A 22,807-nucleotide genomic window follows, 5' to 3' on the forward strand; every position below is an offset into this window, starting at 1 on the left:
TTTGCTGCATGGCATGACTGCCATCAACGACTTAAATTATCAAGGTTCATTCTCTTGGTGCATTCGCTTTGTATTTGTTGTAATATTTCCATATGAAATGATAAGAAAATAATTGAACCGAAAACCACATAATTAAAACTCATCAGAATCAGTAATATTCTTGTTACATTTATTATCTCATAGGCTACAGTAAGCTTCATCTTAATATTGTTGTCTAGCTTGCCTTCAGTGCTCAAATCGAACGCGTACTATAAATGCAGACGGCATTTAGTTTCGTATATAATTATCAATGTATATATTAAGGGGAAAAAAGATGTGTAGCATTTGGTAAAGCATATAGATTTATCATTCAAAGTATTATGACAAACAGTAATTGTTATTTAATATAAAATTATATAGAACAATATAGTGACGTCAAAATACGTAACTATCGCGGGAAAAATATCGTGCGAAATCGCCATGTTTCTGGTTATCACGGGCCCCGACTGATCGTTGGTCCGGGAAATAAGTTTTATCGGCGACTGAATGGTGTCATTTCAATAAATGACCTTAACAGCATTACAATCAGGTAGGCTGGGTCCTATGGTTTTAGTTTGAACCGTGCCTCAACAATTTTTAAGACAATATTCAGACACAGGCATAGGACACAGAATCAAACTCGAGGGATGAGTTTATCGCTTTAGTTTTGGTCTAAATGAAAATTAACGGAATAGCGAAAACGAGTTAATCTTATTATATAACGTAATATACATATGAAGGTTCATAAAAATATACGTTTAAAGATGCGTTGCTTATGGGTATTTTCCGTTTGTTGAACTTTGTTTTGTGTTTAGGTCGTTCTACCTGACTGAACACTCCTGTCCTGATTGGACTGAGGTCATGGTCCGATCACACTGACTATCGTTTTAATTAGTGCTGTATGGCTAAAACTGCTACTACCCAAAACTTATTCGGAGCTACCAGACACATATAATATGTGTATATGTTCCTGGATCTACTAAATTGACCTGCATCTTGGCACAAATCCGCTAAAACACGTACACCTCATCCCAATTTGGACAATTCCTACTCTAACAACATTAATGTGTATTTACTGCGACGAGACACTTTTGAAATATTACGAAATATTACACTGATGACTACATAAAAAAATGCAAATTGGAAAGCCATCGACCTTGCAATCCTCGGAAGTAGACAAGCATACTACCTGGTTATTACATAATTATATATCCATTAAAAAATGCCTACATGCATCTACAGTTACTTACATTTTAATTGCCCAAATTTTGGGCATATCTATCCCATCCATCCTTTTATTAATGAGCTTAATACTCGTACAATAGACCTATACAAGTTCATACAAATTACTTCAAAGATATACTTTTATCACATAATCTGTCTGATATCCTGTGATTTCGCCTTTGTAATATTTTTGCGTATGTCACAAGTGTAATATGTAACCTGGAGCGATTTTCATTGGCTAGAAATTTAAATTATTTTGATGTCAGACACAGAAAAAATAAAATGATGTCAGGATTACGAGAACAGCGAAACAAAATGGCATCCTCTGTTGGATTTTCTCAATACATTTTGGCATTAAATATTTTGTATTATAGGTTTTTGTAGTTATGTGATAAAAAGTATCTTAAATTTGTGTTAATTTCATATGAAATTTTGTGAAATGAACACTGTAAGATCGTATATGTATTGACAACTGAACATAAACACCCATATATATATTTGATATGACTTCTGTTTTCCCATTGAATAAAGCTGAAGCCATTTCATAAATTTCATTTATTTTGACACACATGTAATTTAATGTATCTGCATTGTTGTTGGATGATTCCAATTAATGAATGGCCATATATTTCTGTGCATGAGAAACAACCTTTTTTACAAAGTTTTACTACGAAACGACGGAAAATGTTCCGTATAACAATATATATATTATTAATCTAATAATAGAAACTATTAACAATATTAACTATAATTGGTGCCATGGGGACCGAGTGGTTAAGATGTCTCGACATATTACCACAACCAGTGACAAGCCCTCCACCTCTCGGTCTCGAGTTCAAATTCCATATGGGGCAGTTCCCAGCTGGTACTGACCACTGGTCAATGGTTTTTCTCCTGGTACTCCGGCTTTCCTCCACCATCAAACCTGGCATGACCTTGCATGACCCTGGCTGTTAATAGGACGTAAAACTAACAAAACCCAAACCTATTAACAATTTATAGATATTCAGGAAATATGTTTTATAGAATAATATATATAGAATTATCCGTAATCTTTTAAAAACAAAATTAATGTGAAACGTAAAATTGGCTGAGACATATGTAACTATCACCCTCTTATGTCAGTTTGAACATGGTAATGGACGAAGACTTCCTTTATGTACATTATTTTGGAAGATCATGATTATTTATAATATGTCTTATGAATTTTGCAATTTTCTTTTGTCATTGCAGGTTTTATTTGACCCAACAGACTAAATGAGAGTGCTTGAGACTGAAGCGACACAGTCGTACAACATGGGAAAGAATCGCAAACATAAGATGCGAAAGGCAAAGGAAGCCTCAGAGTCTTCAGATGATGGGTGTGCTTCAGGTAGTTATATATGATGTTCTAGCATGTACCATTTGAATCTTCCAACTTTTTTTGTTAATTCCGTGATAACAAATGAACATACAGGTTCATTCACCATCTGTCAAGAAATTACGGAAGGAAAAGTTACAATTGTTGTACCGCTATATATATACGTAACTTCAGTAGTTATATATTGCTATCATTTGTAGACAATTTTAGTAGACAGATTTTGCAGTAGCTGGTGACTTCCATATTTTAGGCTGTTCTTGAACATTGCTGAAAGGTCCATAGATTGTCATTCAGAACAAAATGCATAAAAAACCAATTCAAAAGTGAATTCCAAATTGATATATTAAAGCAATGAGCTAATGATATGTTTATAGATGACATTATGCCTTATTTTTGTCAACTTTCAGTACCAGTGTGTAATCACATCAACATGGCAGTCAATTTTGCTTCCATGAAGAAAGGATTGGCCAAACAAGTATTTGGGGAGTGTGCGGTAGGTTTCAGTCCACATTTCAACAGTTGTTTTGATTTCCATGTCAACTATTACATATATCATAACATCTATTAACCTTTCCATTTCTTTTTAATTTATGTCAATATCTTGTATGTCATCATGCAGATGTTATGCAGACTAGCTAGAATACTGAATAGAAGACTGATGAGTATTTTAGTTTTTGAAAGAAAATATTTTTTGAAGAATATGTTAATAATTAGTTACATGTTTTGGCAGTCCTGTTCTAAGGAAAGTTCATCTGGACGTAAGTCAGGACAGGGGGAGACAAATGACCAGGCCAGTGCATCGCATATAGAAGAAAGTTTACTAGGTGACCTTGAGCCTACTCTGTGGGTGTGCCTGCAGTGTGGACACCAGGTAATACCAACATAAAATTATACAAAATGACATGAATTCGTTTATAAGAACCCTTTTATAGACTATTTTTTAAAGCAATTTTGTGTACTGTCTGTTGCTAGCCACATCTTTGCGAAAAGAAGATCTACCTCAATTGTCTATTCTCGAACTTCAGTCTGCATGTTTTATGTTACTATATAATTTTTTGTTTCACTCATAATCCAACCAGAAAATCAATTTAAATAACAAAGAAATACTATCAGAAAAGTTATTTATATAATGATTATTTTAGGGCTGTGACAGGAACTCGCGTGACAAGCATGGACTCAAGCATTATGAGACGCCACGGTCAAGTTGTCATTGTTTGGTGATAAACTCGTCCACCTGGACGTGCTGGTAAGAACGACTTCCATCTATATCTATTTTACTTGTAGAAAAACGAAGAAAACTTGGGATTGTAATCAAATAGGATAAAGAATACTATACGGTGGTTAAATTTGCTGGTGGTTTATTTCCGGATTTAACTGATATCTACAAATTCTAAATACCAGTGAAATATTTTAAAATCCATTGATGTATGTAATAAGAATATTATAATTCATACAAATTACATGAACCGTACCGTTAAATCTCAGTGAATATATCGATCCCATATAGGTAATTAGTGAAATAGTGTAATTTAGTGTTTCACATACTTTTCTTGTTTATCAAACATGACATTATAATATTGTCATTGCTAGGTGCTATAAATGTGACGATGATATTCCACTGGAGCGTAGCAGACGCCTACAGGAATGTATGGAGTATCTAAGAAAGCAGGCAGGTCTACCACAACCTGAACCAGGTGAAGTAAAAAAGCCCTCTTTTTCAACTGTTCTAATTAAAATTAACCTATTCAATGTAGTACTGTGCCTTCTGTGTCTCATATAAACTTTTATGTACATAAAACTCAGATTTTTTGCTCTTTATCCTTTCATTGTGTTTTATAGATTATGTTGTACATTTTACATGTGCAATGTTTTATGAAGCTGTTGGCTATAATGTTTTTGTATTTCATTGTTGCATGATATATTTCTTCTCTACTAAATGATAGATTTGTTAATCAGTTATCCGAAACGTTTTTATTTTACAACATTTTATTGTTCAGGTGGTAATACAATGAAGGAAGAGTTGGCTGAAGTGCACACAAATCATTCTCCCAAATCAGATATTAAGTCTTCCCTAAACTTCTGTTTCAATCAGTGTACATGTTTTGATATTTTGTAGTGAAGCGTGTCAGCCATGAGGCTTCTGCTGCTGTAGATGGAACAGAACAAGTAAAGGATACAAATACCCGCCCCCTTACACCAAAGTCTTCCACACCTGGATTATGTAATAAAATCAAGGTACACAATTCAATTATGAAGCATTCTTTCTTCAACATGTTTGAATATAATTTGGAATTTTTAGGACACCTGAGACAAAGTCTCAAGTGACCTATTCTAATTGCCTTTTATCCGTCTTCGTGCGTCATGTGTCCGTAAACAATTTACATTTTCGACTTCTTCTCCAAAACCGCTGAAGCAATTTCAATGAAATTTTGCACAAACCCTCTAAGTCATAAGGCCAATCAAAATTGTGAATTATATGACCCCTACCCCCCAGGGGGCTGTGGGAGGAGCCAAAAGGGGTAAAATTGGCTAAAATTTCAAAAATTTTCTTCTCCACTCACATATGTGGTAGAATCAAATACAGAGGATTCCGCTTATTTGCATAGGTCATTTTCCAGAAGGAAATATGCAAATAACCGGAGTATTCGAATAGGCGGAGATGACATTTTGCACCTCCGTTTGACCCCACACATATGTATGTGAATAGGCAAATAAATATCGTTTCGTTTACTTGATAAATACGTAAATTATTTACACTTAAAACGAACCACAAGTAATTACTTTCGAAGTTGTAAATCGATTTTAATTGTTTAATAACAAAAAATATTCCAATATTAGATTCTTGTTTGCGTTAGATCGACACGTGAATATTTGAGAAACAGCTAAACGATCGATATCAAATGCAATTAGATTCTACTAAACAGGATTGGATTTGTGTCTACAATTCTAAACCTAAATAATAAACAAATTTACGTACATTTGCCTGGCAAAGTGAACTTACGATCGTGATTAAACTTCAAAGTGCCGATCAACTAGTAGTGTTGCTTTTACACATGTGCATATGAATTCGAAAATGGCGGCAGGTGATGAAGCCATGCGTTCACTCGACCTAAATGTCTTTTGAGAATTCTCCCTGTATTGTTGATCTATACGGCGAATAGCTTGATAACATTTCAGAAATTAATTCATATCCAAGTAGCAATGAAACAATTAACGTAGCAAGTATCTTTTGTATCCTAAGCTTACATACTGTACGAAACTTGCGGTAGTCATTGTACTCCGACTTTGCATGCTTTTATGTCTCGTTCAACGAGACGCTTGATACGCACATGTCTGTCGTATTTAACAAGACTCAGGTTGAACGAGACTACTCATGAATGGCGATTGTTGTAAGGAAGCATGGTTTCTCCAATCGATCGCGAACTAAGGTACGTTACGTTAATAAATAAACATATTTGAAAGTGCAAATGCTTTAATTAGATGTTTGAGTCGGTGATAATACTAAATTTATGATCAACCGCTGCTGATGTAAATCGTAACAGCGTCGAATACCTTTGCAGATTCATGCATAAAATAACAAGCCATACTATAATGTTAATCTGTTACCAGGATGATTTCTAGTAAAAGTGAAGTATCTTGAAACATATATCGGCGAATTTCGCTAAAAATATATTGCAAAATTGAAAAATATTCTATTTTATTTTTAGAATTTCCCAAATATTTTATTCAAATAACCGGAGGTCATGTAAAAGTCTATGCAAATACACGGAGTTGAAAAACAAAGATAAAGAAGGGAAAAATCGGGACCGCAGAATTTTATGCAAATAACCGAAATATTCGAATAACCGTTATTCGATTATGTGGAGTCCTCTGTACTCTTCATAGATAGAAAGGTCTCAAGGTCCTCTACAAAAATTGTGAATTATATGACCCTGGGGTCTCAGGTTTCCCCCTGGAGAGGGGGTTAAGTTTACTATAGTTTATATAGGAAAAACACATTTATGAACATTATTTGCTTATTTTTATGGTAAATTAGTCAAACTTGGTTAGATTTATTAGCCTGAAATAGCATTTTAACACCATTTCCATATTGGTCCTGGCCCACCTCCAGGGGCCAAAAGTGGTCAAAATGGATAACATTGCAAAAATCTTTCTTCTGAATTCACAGATTTGATGGAACCAAATACTCTTCATAGGTTAAAAAGTCAAATTTATAAAATTACAAACTGACTTCAAGGGCCTGATGGGCCAATATATAGTGTTTATATGTCTTTGTTTTAATCTGTATCAGAACTAAGATGACCGCTAAGGCCCATGGGCCTCTTGTTTTCAAAAGTTACTTTACTTTTAAGGTGCACAATTTAATCACCATATACCACTGTAATATTTTGTTCAGCATTTTGATAATAGTCTGACATTTTTTTCCAACTTTATTGATGTTTGCATTATTCATTATTATTTTTGCTTTGTTCAGGGCCTAAGTAACCTTGGAAATACCTGCTTCTTCAATGCTGTCTTACAGGTTAGTAATTCCTTGACTGCAATACACTATTCCCTGACAGCAATGGTATATTAAATTTTCTAAATCAAAACATTAAAGTTTTACGTGCCATAATTCTCATGCTCACGAATCAAGAAGAGCTTTTCATATGTTATTCACCATCAAAAGCTACCATGATTTTGAGAATTACCATACTTACAATACATAGGTTTTAATTTTACAAAGTCAAATAAGAGCTCAAAATGAATCTACGCTAAAGTGCAATGAAATGAGTATGTATGGTCACGTCCTGGAGTCAAGTTCTGGTCTACAATTTTATCTCACATTTTCACAGTGTTATTAGTAATTATAAAGTGACTTATGAAGATATGTTTTCATCTAAAAATACATAATGCATAAAAACAAGGACTTTTACAGTGCAAATAAGGCATCATACATGTTTATCCATGCCTTTGAATGATTTCCAAAGTTTAAGTTATCAAATCTTATCGCATCCAATAAATTGCAGAAAAAAATAGCATGTCAAAGTGTTCACCTAGTGACAGCAGATATAACTTAAAAGCAGTTTTGTTATAATGGAGTACTTGGTGTTTCTTTTAAAATTTGATGTGTTTTTATCTATATATCAAATATTCTATCCATACCAATTGTTTTATCGTTGCCTATACCAACCAACTCAACTTCTTAGACTGCCAGGGAAGGGCAATCAAACCTTTCTTCTATGGAAGACCTTACTAGTAGCAGTTCTGCATCTTTACATGCCAATGTTTTAGTTATCTCCCGCTTTTTCCGAAACGGGGATATTAACTTGGGTTTGTCCGTCTGTCTGTAAAGCAGGGGATGGAAATTCCACAAATTTGCTCGGATGGAAATTCCACAAATTTGCTTGTTTGTCTACAGCTCAAAGAAGGTCAATTACATCATAGAATGTTGAAGTGTTAAAGTTCATGTTTTTATGTGATACCTATCCTGTTGCTTTGCTTAAATAACTATTTTATCTCTCTGCATGCTGCTATGATGTAAAATGTTTGCTCTTCAGAATGTGACACAGACGCACTGCTTTGAAAGCTGCCTGTTAGAGCGTGGAAAGAAAGGTCGGTCACTGTCAATCTCTGGTAAAAGTGATACAGACGATAGCTCTACAGGAGAGGAGAGTGATGGAGAGCCACCGCCAGTAAAGGAGCTGCCATGCATAGCTGTATCTCTGGGCGAAGCTGGGCCTCTCACTCAATCTCTCATTCACTTTCTCATGGAAATGAACAACAACACATCTAACCGCAGTTCTACAGTCAACCCAAATGCTCTCTTCACTCAGGTCTGCAAAAAGTAAGTTGTATCTCCAGTATATTACAATCCTTTTCATAGAGCTCTGAAAATGAATATATGTAGTTAAACCAATTTATATACAAGTTTGAACTCAATTAACCTCATTAATTTGAAGTGATTTGTTTTTCTTACCAAAACTATTTCTATATATTCAATAATAGTATAGTTGAATATTTAGATTATTGCAGTTTTACCATGGCCCCACCTACCTAGAGCTAATTAGATTGAGCTGTAATATCTACCTATAAAATATTTGATACAGTATATTCAGTGCAGCGTTGACTACTTTTATTACAGAGCTCAGAGGTTCCGTGGCTATCATCAACAGGACAGTCATGAACTTCTACGTTATTTGTTAGACAATATGAAAATGGAGGAGATAAAGGTGAGTATGAAGTAAGATTAAATCAATTTTATCCTCTTAAAGAGTGAGAAGTATAATAAAAACACTTAGAATTATGTGACAATGATATATGGTCACCAAAAAGAGTGTTGTACCGAGTATAAAGAGAAATTTGAATGGAAATTTTTTATATATTTCGGCTGCAATAAGCCCTTGACAGATTTAAGTTTAAAATGTTGCTTTGTTATATTCATAACAGATTTCGGCCTTTATGTTAAATTGTTGTATGTCTGATGCAATGTTTTAAAATTCATTTAAATCCTACAATATTTAGGATTTCGTCAGATTTTGTGATCTGACAGTTGTACATCATTAATTCACTTATTGATTTTTTAGAGACGGCAAGCTGCTATTTTAAAATTTTTTAAATTGCCTGAAAATGTGAATCCAAAGAAAGTAGATGAAGAAACTCGATATAGGGTGCGAGGTAAGATGATTGGTGTTAAAACAAAACAAATGTTTTCCAATTACATTTGAAATTTGTTTCAACCAAAACAATACTGTTTTAATACACAGTTTTCTATTACACTAATTTGTTTATATCAGTTGGCTATCCCTTTCTTATAAAAAAATGACATAACTACTTTCATTACTTCAAGTAATTGGTTTTATGAAAAACAATCAATATGCAAACTTCAATTTAAAGCAGTTTTTCCTTGGTCTATCTGAGTTTTATTTGATAAATGATTTCCCTTTTTCTGCTACAGAATATGGGCGGCAAGGCAAGCACACATTTGTAGACTCTGTGTTTGGAGGAAACCTGATCAGTACAGTTATATGTGAAGAATGTTCCTTTGTAAGTCATTCTTCTTTTATAAAAAAAATAGATTAGGTCGCTTCTGTTTAATATTGTTATATTTGTAGACATATGTATTTCCAAGCATTTTAATTGACAGTCATCATTGAGTACATGATTAACACGGTAATTTGATTTATTTGATTTTAGAATTAAGGGTTCCATTCAAATAATAAAGTTAACCCTTGTTAATCTGATCTCTTGTTTCCCCCTTGTGTCAGGATTGTAAATTTTCTGGACTGAAGGCTCTTGATTATCGCGAGTCCACTGTATCATTGCTGGTATTGTGTTTTGTACACCTCACAGACATTTGTTATTTATTGTCGCTTTAGATATCACAGATCTTCGAGCCATTTCTGGATATTTCTATCCCTATCACTGAAGAAAAGGTAAGACCTAAACAGTCATGATGATATCGATGATAAAAGATGTATGTATGTCAATAATTGTAAATTCATAGATATTCTAGACCTAAACAGTCTTGATATCGATGATATCGTCAATTAAATTCTTCTAACATAGATATTTATAAGACCTAAACAGTCATGATGATATTAATGATAAAAGATGTATTGTAGATAATTCTGTTTCCATGTGTATCAACCAAACCATTTAACATATGTAGCAGGGGTTTAAATATAAGGCGGTACCCAGTACCATGACCCCAGGTGTAGTCATTGTTCCTATACATGTATATTAATTTTATGTTTCCATCATTTCAGCCTCAGAGACCTAACCAGGTGCCAGGAGGGAGGAAGAAGGAAGCGGTAGATGTGGAGTCGGTGGAGGAATCTCCTGCAATTGGTATCGATGGCTTCGCTTTAAAGGGAGATAAAAATAGTAAACACGTCAGTAAGAAGGAGAAACGCCAAGCAAAGAAGGATGCTAAGGTATTGATTTCTCATTCTTTAGTATTAACCTTATCATTACACTTCACTTCCATGATAAAATGTCCTAAAATAAAAATGTTAAAGTGCTTGTTTGCATTCACTTCCAAATTAAAAATTAATTAATTTCCCCTGAAAATAACTTTTAAATCCCATAAACCTATTAAAACACCATTATATCTTAAACAGTAAGCATTATTATTAAAATTACTTTATTGATTTTTAGCACTTCAATGATCAAAGTCATCTGATTTTTTTTTTTATAATTTTTATTTTTTTCCAATTTCATTGATACATAATATCTCATTCACACATCATCGTCCTCATCCTCATCAATTAATTCCCATCATTCTCATCATCAATCATCCTTACAAAACAATAATTATCCTCACAAATAGATATCTACATCAATATTGAACACAAACAATACATGGTATCATCATCATCATCATCATGATATCATCATCATCCTCCCATCATCAATCATCATCATCATCCATCATCATCATCATCATCATCATCATCATCATCACAATCATCATCATCATCATCAATCATCAACAGAATCATTATCACAATCATCATCATCATCATCACCATCATATAATCAGTCATCATCATCTTCATCTTGATATCATCATAAATCATCATCATACCATCATGTTGTCGTAGATCATGATTCATTATCATCATCATCATCATCTGTAACATCGTGGTAAAGATTCATCATCATAAAATACTTAGCTATGACCATTCTCATTCTTTAGTATTAACCTTATCATTACACTTCACTTCCATGATAAAATGTCCTAAAATAAAAATGTTAAAGTGCTTGTTTGCATTCACTTCCAAATTAAAAATTAATTAATTTCCCCTGAAAATAACTTTTAAATCCCATAAACCTATTAAAACACCATTATTTCTTAAACAGTAAGCATTATTATTAAAATTACTTTATTGATTTTTAGCACTTCAATGATCAAAGTCATCTGATTTTGATCCTTTTTCATATGAAAATAATTGGGTAAAAATCACAGTTATTTCATCAGCAATTAATGACCACATCAATGGTAGTGAGTTTGAGTTTTGGATTTTAGCAGGCCTAGTATTGGTAATACGATTAGATAGCTTTATCAAGCTCTGGAATCCTGACTATGGCTGTTGTGGCTGAGTGGTTAAGAAATTCCAACATATTACCTCTAGCCCTCCACCTAATGGGTAGCAAAACCCACTTGGTCCATTTGCCAGGCACAGGCCATGGATTGGTAGGTTTTTAGCTCGCCTATTCGAAGAATAGGGGGAGCTAATGTTGTCACCCCGGCGTCGGCGTCAGCGTTGGCGTCCCATTTCACGTTAAAGTTTTGAGCAAGTTTCTGTTTCCTCAATTTTTTAAGCTTAAGTCATCATAAATGTTTATGATTTTATATTCCTAATGTGTATGGATGCTGAACGTGATAATACAACCAATTTGGGGCCCTTTAGGGGGTTTTTGAGTCTGTTAATTTGTCATATTTCCATGTTAAAGTTTTTGAGCAAGTTTCTATTTTGTCAATTGTTTAAGCATAAGTCATCATAAATGTTTATGATTTTATTTTCCTAATGTGTATGGACGCTGAACATGATAATACAACCAATTTGGGGTCCTTTAGAGGGTTTTTGAGTCTGTTAATTTGTCATATTTCCATGTTTAAATAATAAATACTTGAACATCAACTTCTTCTGAATAGGCGAGCTTTGCTGTTCTCCAACAGCTCTTGTTCTCTAGGCACTTAGATTTTCTTCCACCTCCTTTTTCTAACCCAGCACATCCTTAAATTACCTATTAATTTAATGTTAATCAAAATAAACCTGGCAGAATTCTGAATGTGTGTTTGTTGTTACAGAGGCGTGCTAAAGTGTCCAAGAACCAAGTGTTACCTATGGCTGGAGAAAACACTCCTGCTGTAGAGGAAGGTGATGGACAGGGGGAGGAAGCCGAGTCAACAGAGACACAGCCGGGTAAAGATGGAGGACAGAAGGAAGCACTTGACGAAGAGGGTAACTCCAGTAATAGGGATGATCCATCAGGTATGAAGACCCAATCCAATGGCAAAAAAATCACATAAGTCTTGTTAAAAGTTTTCAAAGTTTAAACACAACTTGAAAAACTATTAATTTGATTAATTAATTGATAAAAGCTGAGCTTTAAATCCCCCTGAAATGTCATAATGAACCTTTACCTTCTTAGATTTATAAGTGTTCAAATATGTTTACAGAGTTAAAGGTTCAGACAGACAACAGAAGTTTAATTATAGTGGTTTTTTTGTATTACTCAATGTTTTTATAACAGATGCTGATGTGGAGGACAATTTGGAGAGTGACGTGAACCGTTTCGCAAGCCTGTCTGCCTCATTTCGAGAGAAACCGGTGACTGAGGAAGAACAAGGAGCGGTTGGTGGGAATGAAAATACGGAAGCCTTCCCGACAGGCTGTGAGTCAGTCATGCAGGACTCGTGCGGGGCTGGCAGTCTGTCAGAGTCTAGTGGTACATTTAAAGGAGCAGAAAGCAGCACTGGTCCAGGTTCCCTGAGTGGAAGTACGAGTACTATTAAACAGGGCCAAGATAGCCCAGAGGAGGGACCAGATCAGGCAAGGTCAAGTAATGGTCACATGTGTAATGGTGAAGAAGCTGGACATTGTAATGACCACAAGGAGGAAAGCCAATGTGATAATAGGACTGGAGGTCAAAATGGAGTAAGTCAGATCTCGGATATTAATGGCAAGACAGAAAACAGAAATGGAGTCTGTCAGGTCTTGGATAATAATGGTGAGGGTCAAAACAGGAACGTTGAAGGGAAACTTAGTGCTAGTCTATGTAATGGGGAACTAGAAAACAGAACTTATGATAGTTGTGATGTTGAAATTGTGAAGAAAAGTCTTTCAGATACGCATATTGTAAATGGACATGCAAGTAGTTGTGGCATGCCGCAGTGTTCCATGAATAAAGAGGAAAATAACCTCTGTAATGGTATCTCCACTGATTCCTCTGTACTGGCTGATAAACTGGACAAGTTACAGTTACAAGATGGAGAGGACACAACAGACAACACTACCTCAAAGTATGATCACTTGCCAAAATCTCGCTCAGCGGAGTGTGTCGGCCCCACTTTGGAAGGTGGGCGTAATTCACCCAAGCCTTTAAATTCCTCCAGCGTTTTGGATAGTGTTAATAAGAAAACAAGTCCTGCTCTGTGTCGACAGACCTCTAATCACTCTAAGCGGAAGGAGGCCAAGTTCAAGTCGACCTTGACACTGGGTCAAAGATACCAACCATCATCTCGCGAATGCTCCATCATGTCTTGTCTACACCAGTTCACATCAGCAGAGTTACTCACCGGTAACAACAGGTTTGGCTGTGCTCAGTGTACCAAGATCAAAAGCAAACACAACCCCAATAAAGGTCAGTCACTACAAAATTCCAAACATAAGGAGTTTTATCATGGAGATTGAGTACAGTAAACATACTTATTTTGTCACAACCAATTTTTTGTGCAAAATTGATTAAATATATACTATATATATAGTTATATACCAACTACAGACAATACAATTTGCATAATTTTGTTATAGAGCAAAATTTTCTAGCACAAAAAGCACTAAAACATAATTATCATTAAAATATGTACATACACATTTTACACCATGTAATTATATGCTAGCATATATTATTCGTTATAATTATTGTTAAAAAAATATTGTTTATCTCCTGTCTGAACATTGGAGCTCTTTTACAGTTATTTGAAACATTTGCTGTCAATTTAACTTGGAAAATCATTTGTATAGAATTACAGAAATACAGCAAAATTATTCTGCGCATGCATTGTTAATGATAAACAGTTTTTAGCCCACCATCATCAGATGGTGGGCTATTCAAATCGCCTTTCGTCCGTGGTCCGTCGTCCGTCCGTCCTTCCGTCCGTCCGTCCGTCCGTCCTTCCGTCCGTCCGTCCGTCCGTTAACAATTCTTGTTACCACTATTTCTCAGAAAGTACAGAAGGGAGCTTCCTCAAATTTCACATGTAGGTTCCCCTAGGGCCCTAGTTGTGCATATTGCATTTTGGGACCAATCGGTCAACAAGATGGCCGACTGGCGGCCATCTTGGATTTTGATAGTTAAAGTTTAAAACCGCTATTTCTCAGAAAGTTTTGAAGGGATCTTTCTCAAATTTCACATGTAGGTTCCCCTAGGGCCCTAGTTGTGCATATTGCATTTTGGGACCAATCGGTCAACAAGATGGCCGACTGGCGGCCATCTTGGATTTTGATAGTTAAAGTTTGTTACCGCTATTTCTCAGAAAAGTACTTAAGGGATCTGTCTCAAATTTCACATGTAGGTTCCCCTAGGGCCCTAGTTGTGCATATTGCATTTTGGGACCAATCGGTCAACAAGATGGCCGACTGGCGGCCATCTTGGATTTTGATAGTTAAAGTTTGTTACCGCTATTTCTCAGAAAGTCATGAAGGGATCTTTCTCAAATTTCATATGTTGGTTCTCCTAGGGCCCTAGTTGTGCATATTGCATTTTGGGACCAATCGGTCAACAAGATGGCCGACTGGCGGCCATCTTGGATTTTGATAGTTAAAGTTTGTTACCGCTATTTCTCAGAAAGTTTTGAAGGGATCTTTCTCAAATTTCATATGTTGGTTCTCCTAGGGCCCTAGTTGTGCATATTGCATTTTGGGACCAATCGGTCAACAAGATGGCCGACTGGCGGCCATCTTGGATTTTGATAGTTAAAGTTTGTTACCGCTATTTCTCAGAAAGTTTTGAAGGGATCTTTCTCAAATTTCATATGTTGGTTCTCCTAGGGCCCTAGTTGTGCATATTGCATTTTGGGACAGATCGGTCAACAAGATGGCCGACTGGCGGCCATCTTGGATTTTGATAGTTAAAGTTTGTTACCGCTATTTCTCAGAAAGTACTTAAGGGATCTTTCTCAAATATCATATGTTGGTTCTCTTAGGGCCCTAGTTGTGCATATTGCATTTTGGGACCAATCGGTCAACAATGATGGCCGACCGGCGGCCATCTTGGATTTTGATAGTTAAAGTTTGTTACCGCTATTTCCCAGAAAGTACTGAAGGGATCTTTCTCAAATTTCATATATAGGTTCCCCTAGGGCCCTAGTTGTGCATATTGCATTTTGGGACCAATCAGTCAACAAGATGGCCGACCGACTGACGGCCATCTTGGATTTTGATAGTTAAAGTTTGTTACCGCTATTTCTCAGAAAGTACTGAAGGGATCTCTCTCAAATTTCATATGCATGTTCCCCTTGAACCCTTGTTGTGCATATTGCATTTTGGGAGTGATCGGTCAACAAGATAGCCGACTGGCGGCCATCTTGGATTTTGATAGTTAAAGTTTGTTAACACTATTTCCCAGAAAGTACTGAAGGAATCTTTCTCAAATTTCATATGTAGGTTCCCCTACGACCCTAGTTGTGCATATTGCATTTTGGGACAGATCGGTCAGCAAGATGATCGACAGGTAGCCATCTTGAATTTTGATAATTGAAGTTTGTTACTGCTACATATCTCAGAAAGTACTGAAAAGATCTTTCTCAAGGTTCATATATAGTATGTAGTAAAAGTTTGAAAAGCAGGGAAAAGATCCCTCTTTCTGTTGTCAGACATAGATCATTCTTTGGTGGGCGCCAAGATCCCTCTGGGATCTCTTGTTATATAAAGAACTGAAATGAAACTTGATCTTGTATGATCATGTTTTCTATTGTCTTTGCCAATAGAGAAGAAAGAAAAGCAGTACTCCATTGCCTCGAAGCAGTATCTGATATTTACACCTCCGCCTATTCTCACATTGCATCTAAAACGGTTTGAACAGGTAAGTGGTAACTTGGATTTTGCCAGTCAAACTTCATTGGAAAGGGTCACAAATGTCGTCAGGTTATTATATTAAGTGTACATAAAGAATCTGTAATCTATTTTGACCTTCAATATTTCAGTTTAATTTAATAAAGTACACAGTTACAAAGTCTACATTGTTATTAATAGCTTTGATAATGTGTAACATGTTATTATAATGATTTGTTTCTTCTAGGTCGGCTACAGTTCCAGGAAAGTAAACCGTCATGTAGACTTCCCGTTTGTATTAGACTTGGCACCCTACTGTAGTTCCCTATGTCAGGTAGGAGGATCAGAGAGTTTTACATTCAATGTTGATTTATATCTTTAAAACTTAATGATAAAAGTGATGCTGACAATTAAATTGTGAAATTTCGATATGTGTATATAGTTATTTTATTGCAACACAATTTAGTGCAAAATGTAGTGCAATCTTTGATTCGCCAGCTTGCTAAAATTTCTATACAAAAATGTATTTAAATATAAAGATAGCAAATGCAATCATATTATGTAATAGCAAATAAGTGCTAAAATAAGATTACTGGTAAAATATAAAATAAAGTATTCTGTGTGCAGTACTAGTTATCGTGATTGAAAGAGTTGCCTCTCTTGGCACAATCATGCAGATAAATTTGATGGATTTTATTGGTAGAATTGTACACTGTATTCTCTAGATCTATCTACAAGTAAGTATACAGTTTGCTTATCCGTCTGACGAGCCTGTTATGTTATTACAGGGTATAAAGCCTGGACAACAGAAGATCCTCTATGCGTTGTATGGTGTAGTAGAACACAGCGGTCGGCTCAACGCAGGCCATTACACAGCTTACGTAAAGGTACGCCCCAATGTCGGACTAACTAACACATTCTTGGCGTCAGGCTTCCCAAGCAAACGCGAATACATCCAGCGCTACATGGAAAACCTGGCTAGTAATGTGTCACTGGAACGTGAGGAATCCATAGATGTACTAGAAGAGAAACTTGTACCACCTGGTCGTTGGTACCACATCAGTGATAGTCGGGTTTCGGAGGCAACCGAGTCTACGGTACAGAGAGCTCAAGCCTATCTTCTGTTTTATGAACGTATATATTAGACACCACACCAGGACTGTAGGAACAGTCTTTGCTTCAATGATCAGTGAGATTTCAGGATGATTATTGCCTATCATTTCCTAGTTGAACAATGAAGGAATTTTATTATGTAGCTATGATATGTAACTTACATTGTACTGCTCTATTAACTTGTTCATCCCTTGAATCACATTTGAACTCTTCAATTTCCATATTTGGATTAGTTGATATTGAAGTTTAAGTGGTAAATGGTATGGAGTTTGTTGTTGTGGCTAGCTTAACTCCAACCTGATGTGATAATTTATAGAGGCTAGCATTTGTTAAGTGATCATGTTTTTAGTCAGAATAATTTCTGATTCCATGGTTAGTTAATGTCAATTTATTATTGACATGACTTCATCCTTGGTTCAAGAGCTTTGAACTTTGTTAAGATGTAAAGAAGGGATGTTTTGTTATGTACACGATATATTCAAGTGTAATACCAATAATGTTAAAACTTAGTGATTTTTTAATGATATCTTAAACTACAAAAATTACAAAACTTCTACAAAAGCAGTATAGTGATGACTATTACAAATTGGTGCTCCTAATAAAAGTGATTATCAGTAGCAAAATGGAACAGTAAACTTCCCCATGTGTCAATATTATTATCAACCTAACCAAATAGTTATACTATTGTACTAGCTGCGACTTGTACTCTAGTGTGGCTTATTTGTGAACAAAACCAGGAAAAAAAATGTTAAAATAGGCCTTTGTAGCTTTCACTGTAATGTTCCATTATAAATATATGAAAGAGTGATAAACTTTGTTTTACCGTATTTGTATGATTTTGATTATTATGAAAATTGTCATTTAAAACACAAAATTGAGAAATAATTGAGATCCAAAAATTACAAAAAAAATTTAATAAATTTGAATCCATATTCCAGAGTCTTTTCAGTAACCAAGATACATTACACATGAAATTTTACGTTTACATGTACTTGAATGTTGGTTGGCTGCAAGTGAACCCCTCTTTAGCTAGTAATCTCTTTATAAAATGTGTACATTTACAAAGATGTATGTGTGTTGGAGCTTTTTTTGCACATGATTTACAGCCTTGATCTGTTCCAATAACCTAATTAAACCTCTAAGTCTTTCACTGGGATGAACTAAGGACAGTTATACAATGCTGTTAGCATGAATTACAAAACTCCATTTTAGGTCACCTGAGAAGAAGTCGCCTTTTGTCTGGTGTCGTGCATTATCTCTCATCCATCATAAACATTTTGGACTTCTCAGTATTAAGCCATAAGACCTAGATACACGATACATTTGTATTGTGTCTTAATTTTATTATTAGCATGCTGGGATGAATTGCTATTAAGTTAGTTTAAATCAAAGGTTTTGACCTCCATTCAAGGTTGCAGATACCGATACATGTATGTTAAAATCATTCTATTACTTGGAAGAAACTTCTTGCATAGCATGCTATATAGTAATAGTTCACCAAGTTTGTTGAAATGAAAAACCGTAACTTGTATTAAAGGTAATATAATAGCATTCATTGCCTTAATCTCCAAACCATGGCCACCTCTCATGCATTCATTCAAGAGACATGATATCAGAGGGTACCATGTTTATGTGTAAACATGTTCACTAGATGAGTAAGGTGGCAGATAAATGGAGCAAAAATAAGTCTTCTTGTTAAGTCAGTTTATTTGTAAATTTGGTACATAAATATGATAACAAACTATGGAATCTTAGATAACTTAATGTATGGTGATGTATTACCTTCATTTGGTATACCTCTAGATTTAACAGGTATTGACTAGATACATAGTGTTTCGCACACAAAAAATCATGTATCATTAACATGTAAATAATTCATAATTAGTGAAATTATTAATTGCATTGTTTATCCATTATAATCAATTAATTAAGGCTGATTTTTTTTTTCTGTGTTTGTTTGTCATCCTCGAAAGAGCACAGTTGTAAAGTCATTGATCTGCTAGGAATGGCAGCAGAACATGTATATGTATAAAGAATTTTTAATTTTCTTGCAATTTTTGTGCCATTTAGAAATTTTAATTTTAATTCTTCCATGCATTGATATACTGTGTTTCATTAATAATACTAAGTTATGCTGGTAATGACACTTCCTGCAGCAAAACAAAAATACAATCCTGCATACAGTGATTGTAGTGAATACCATAAAATTTACTTCTTCATTAGACTCTCTTGGAAGTTTGCTATTGCATGATATACATCTTTTTACTGCTTGATCTTTTCACTTCATATTTAATTTTTAACCATTTTCTAAAAAGGATTGTCTTATGACTGAGATACTGTATATCTAGTTCAAAGTGGTTTTTTTAATTTTGTGTTGGTACTGTTGTACATAAAATTGTTGATAGTTTTGATACATGCTAATCACATGATTAACATAGTATTTACTTATTTCAGTGAAATTTCTCTTGACTTCATTTCTGCCGTGCATTATCAAAAAAGTGAAGTTTTTGAATGCTGGGTTGAGGTTACAGAATTGTTTAATGCTCAGTGAAGTGTTATGGTAATACTAAACAGTATAAGACAGACTTTGTAGAAGAGTGAGTTGAGGATTGGTTACAAATTAGGATGAGTAATATGTACCATCACGATAACGACGACTATCAGACCAGTGGGCCTGCTTCTGTGTGCGCAGGTCTGTGGCCGTAAATCAAATGCCTACTGTTGCGTTTAGGGATGTTTAATTCATAGGGTGACAGGACTAATCAGGTCCTGTACAACAGGAAGCAGGACGGAGCTTGAACTATGTTCGTTCTTCCTGATTCATTCATACGAATGTTCAATTTTAGAAAATTGAATTAATTGTCCACTTTTAACAAGGATAATCACTTCTTATTGAACTAAAACTTTATCAAGTTGTTCTTACCAGGCATCATCAGTCATTTCATATGGATAAAGAAAAAGATGAAAAAAATATATGTATAGATCTACCTAGTTCTCAATTAAAATTTCAGAGTTGTTTAGGATCAGGAGAATTTGCTTTAAAGTCTGCTATTTGACAAACTTTATGAATTTATTGGAATTTTCCCTATTTGTAATACTAAGAAAGTTCCTCCTAATTCAAAGTCTTCGCGCTATTAGTTTAGATAATTTTGTATTTTATATCAATCATGTTCAGTGTTCAGCTGTAGTTTTGACATCCTATTCGTTGATTATGATAAAAGATTTCTAGTGCTGTTTACAATCCGTTATTAATTGTTTAGAATTACGTACAATTCTAATAGTGACTACCTGTGACTTCCGTTTACCAGTCACTTGACAATGGTGTCTCCCCATAGGTATTAGGTATTCATATAGATTATGTGTATCACATGCTGGTGGGTAATTTTTGGGAGTAATTACTGTTGATTATTGTTAAGAGACATTTTCATATACTTGTTATAAGATGTACACACAATAGGTATCTTATAATAAAACAATTGATAAAATGTATTGTCTAGATCTCTACTGTTAATGTCCGGTCATTAATTCCAATGAACGGAAACCAGTGCCAGTAATATTAATATGTTTCTTGTTCTTAACCAATTTTGTCCAGTCTATTACTTTTAAACCTTTGTAAACGTACTGTTTTTGACACAATCAAGCTTGATCTTAAAATTGATTTCGAACAGGTTAAGGCGGCGAAGAATTCACACATCTGAAGTAATTGCTACAGAGAGGACATATGTAGAATGCAATTAGCAGAATCATATTATAGTATAAAATGTCTGGCTCTGTTATGATTACGCTAAATTATATACAGCACCTTGGTGGCTGACATCAAATCAGTGTGTGGTGTACTGCTTTGAGGATTATAAAAAACCGGTTTTTTGTTTGTTTGTTTTTTTAAATCGTAGACAAATTATATTATACGAACAACGGTAATAAAGCTTACATTGTCTGGTTACAACCTTATCTATGCTGAATGGCATATTTTCATATTTTTAGTTAAAAAATGACCTGCATGAATCAAGAAGTACAAGAAAAAAGTGAAGCAGTTGAGGAATAGAATCAATTAAAACATTAGAACGAACCAGGACTTGATAAAACAACCGATAATGCGAGGACAAAGTGAGAAAAATCGTGATCAAATCTATAATAAAGCATGAATCAATTTGGATTTAAGAACAAACTTAGATCAGTTGGTATAGGCAAATCAAGTTTGAACCATTTAGAATAAGAGAGTTAAACTTGCTCTATCGGCATATGAGAACAAAGCTTGAACCAGTTGGGACATTAGAACAAAGCTCGATATAATCGGGACATGAGAACAAAGCATGAACCAATCGGGACATTAGAACAATATAGATATGAGAACAAAGCTTGAAACAATCGAGGCTCGAGAACAAGCTTGAACCAATAGAGATATGAGACAAAAGCTTCGACCAATGAAGACATGAGAACAAAGCTTGAACCAATGAAGAGATGAGAACAAAGCTTGGACCTATCGAGACTCGAGAACAAAGCTTAAACAAAAGGTGATATAAGTACAAAACTGGAACCAATGGAGACATGAAAACAAAGCTTGGACCAACGGAGATATATATGAGAACAAAGCTTGGACCAATCGAGACTTGAGAACTAAGATTAAACAAAATTAGGACGTGTTAACAATGTTTGAACCAAGCGGGGAAATCGGAACCAAGCCTAAATCATTCGGGAAATCAGAAGAAAAATTGAAGCAGTCGGGACACGAGAAAAACATAGAATAAATTTGGATAATAGAACAAAACGTTAATGAACCAATTGCTACCAGATATATTGTCATTGTAGTTAAAGGCCCAATAACTTTTTGAAACGGCTTTTGAATTTTGAAATGATTACTGTAAAACGAGTTTAGTAATTATGTAGAGTCGCAAAAGTTATTAGTTTACCGTTAATACTAACCTTATCATCACATAGTTAACAGTTTATTTTAAGTAAATTAGATGTTATTTTCGTAACGCGAGTCATATATCTCCCGCCGTCAACCTAATCACCGCGCGTTAGTTGACTTTCACACCGCTAGACGGCCAAATAGCTAAATGAATCTTCACTGATCTTACGCAAGCGATATACTTTTCTGATGTTATGAATTGTTTTTAAGAGTTTTTATGTTATTGTTTTGTTTCGGGAAGGTAGTGAGCCTTTAGATACGATACGACATATGTATTATCTATGTTGGGTTCTTTACATTATCTCTGGGTATACCCTTCCAGATCCGATCCACGTTCCTGGGAACGCTTTCGTATCCACTTAGCTTAATTTGCATATATATCAAATCTGGAGATTAAATCAATGGTTTCTTTTGACA

At 34.8% G+C, this 22,807-nt stretch overlaps 1 protein-coding gene across 1 annotated transcript; it reads left to right on the forward strand.

Annotated features, from left to right (window-relative positions):
* The first annotated feature begins 413 nt into the window (after positions 1 to 413).
* Positions 414 to 20,967, forward strand: LOC138328915 (ubiquitin carboxyl-terminal hydrolase 16-like). The gene is made up of 19 exons (XM_069275632.1): positions 414 to 568; positions 2,476 to 2,614; positions 3,010 to 3,095; positions 3,333 to 3,473; positions 3,745 to 3,848; positions 4,193 to 4,296; positions 4,719 to 4,837; positions 7,077 to 7,124; positions 8,143 to 8,429; positions 8,727 to 8,814; positions 9,169 to 9,259; positions 9,540 to 9,628; positions 9,961 to 10,017; positions 10,351 to 10,518; positions 12,399 to 12,582; positions 12,845 to 13,954; positions 16,302 to 16,396; positions 16,613 to 16,699; positions 17,154 to 20,967. The coding sequence occupies exons 2-19, from the start codon at positions 2,500 to 2,502 to the stop codon at positions 17,508 to 17,510; spliced, it is 3,330 nt and encodes a 1,109-aa protein (XP_069131733.1). The 5' UTR covers positions 414 to 568; positions 2,476 to 2,499; the 3' UTR covers positions 17,511 to 20,967.
* The last annotated feature ends 1,840 nt before the right edge of the window (positions 20,968 to 22,807 follow it).

Source organism: Argopecten irradians, chromosome 1, assembly GCF_041381155.1.
Source record: "Argopecten irradians isolate NY chromosome 1, Ai_NY, whole genome shotgun sequence".
Lineage (NCBI taxonomy): Eukaryota > Metazoa > Mollusca > Bivalvia > Pectinida > Pectinidae > Argopecten > Argopecten irradians.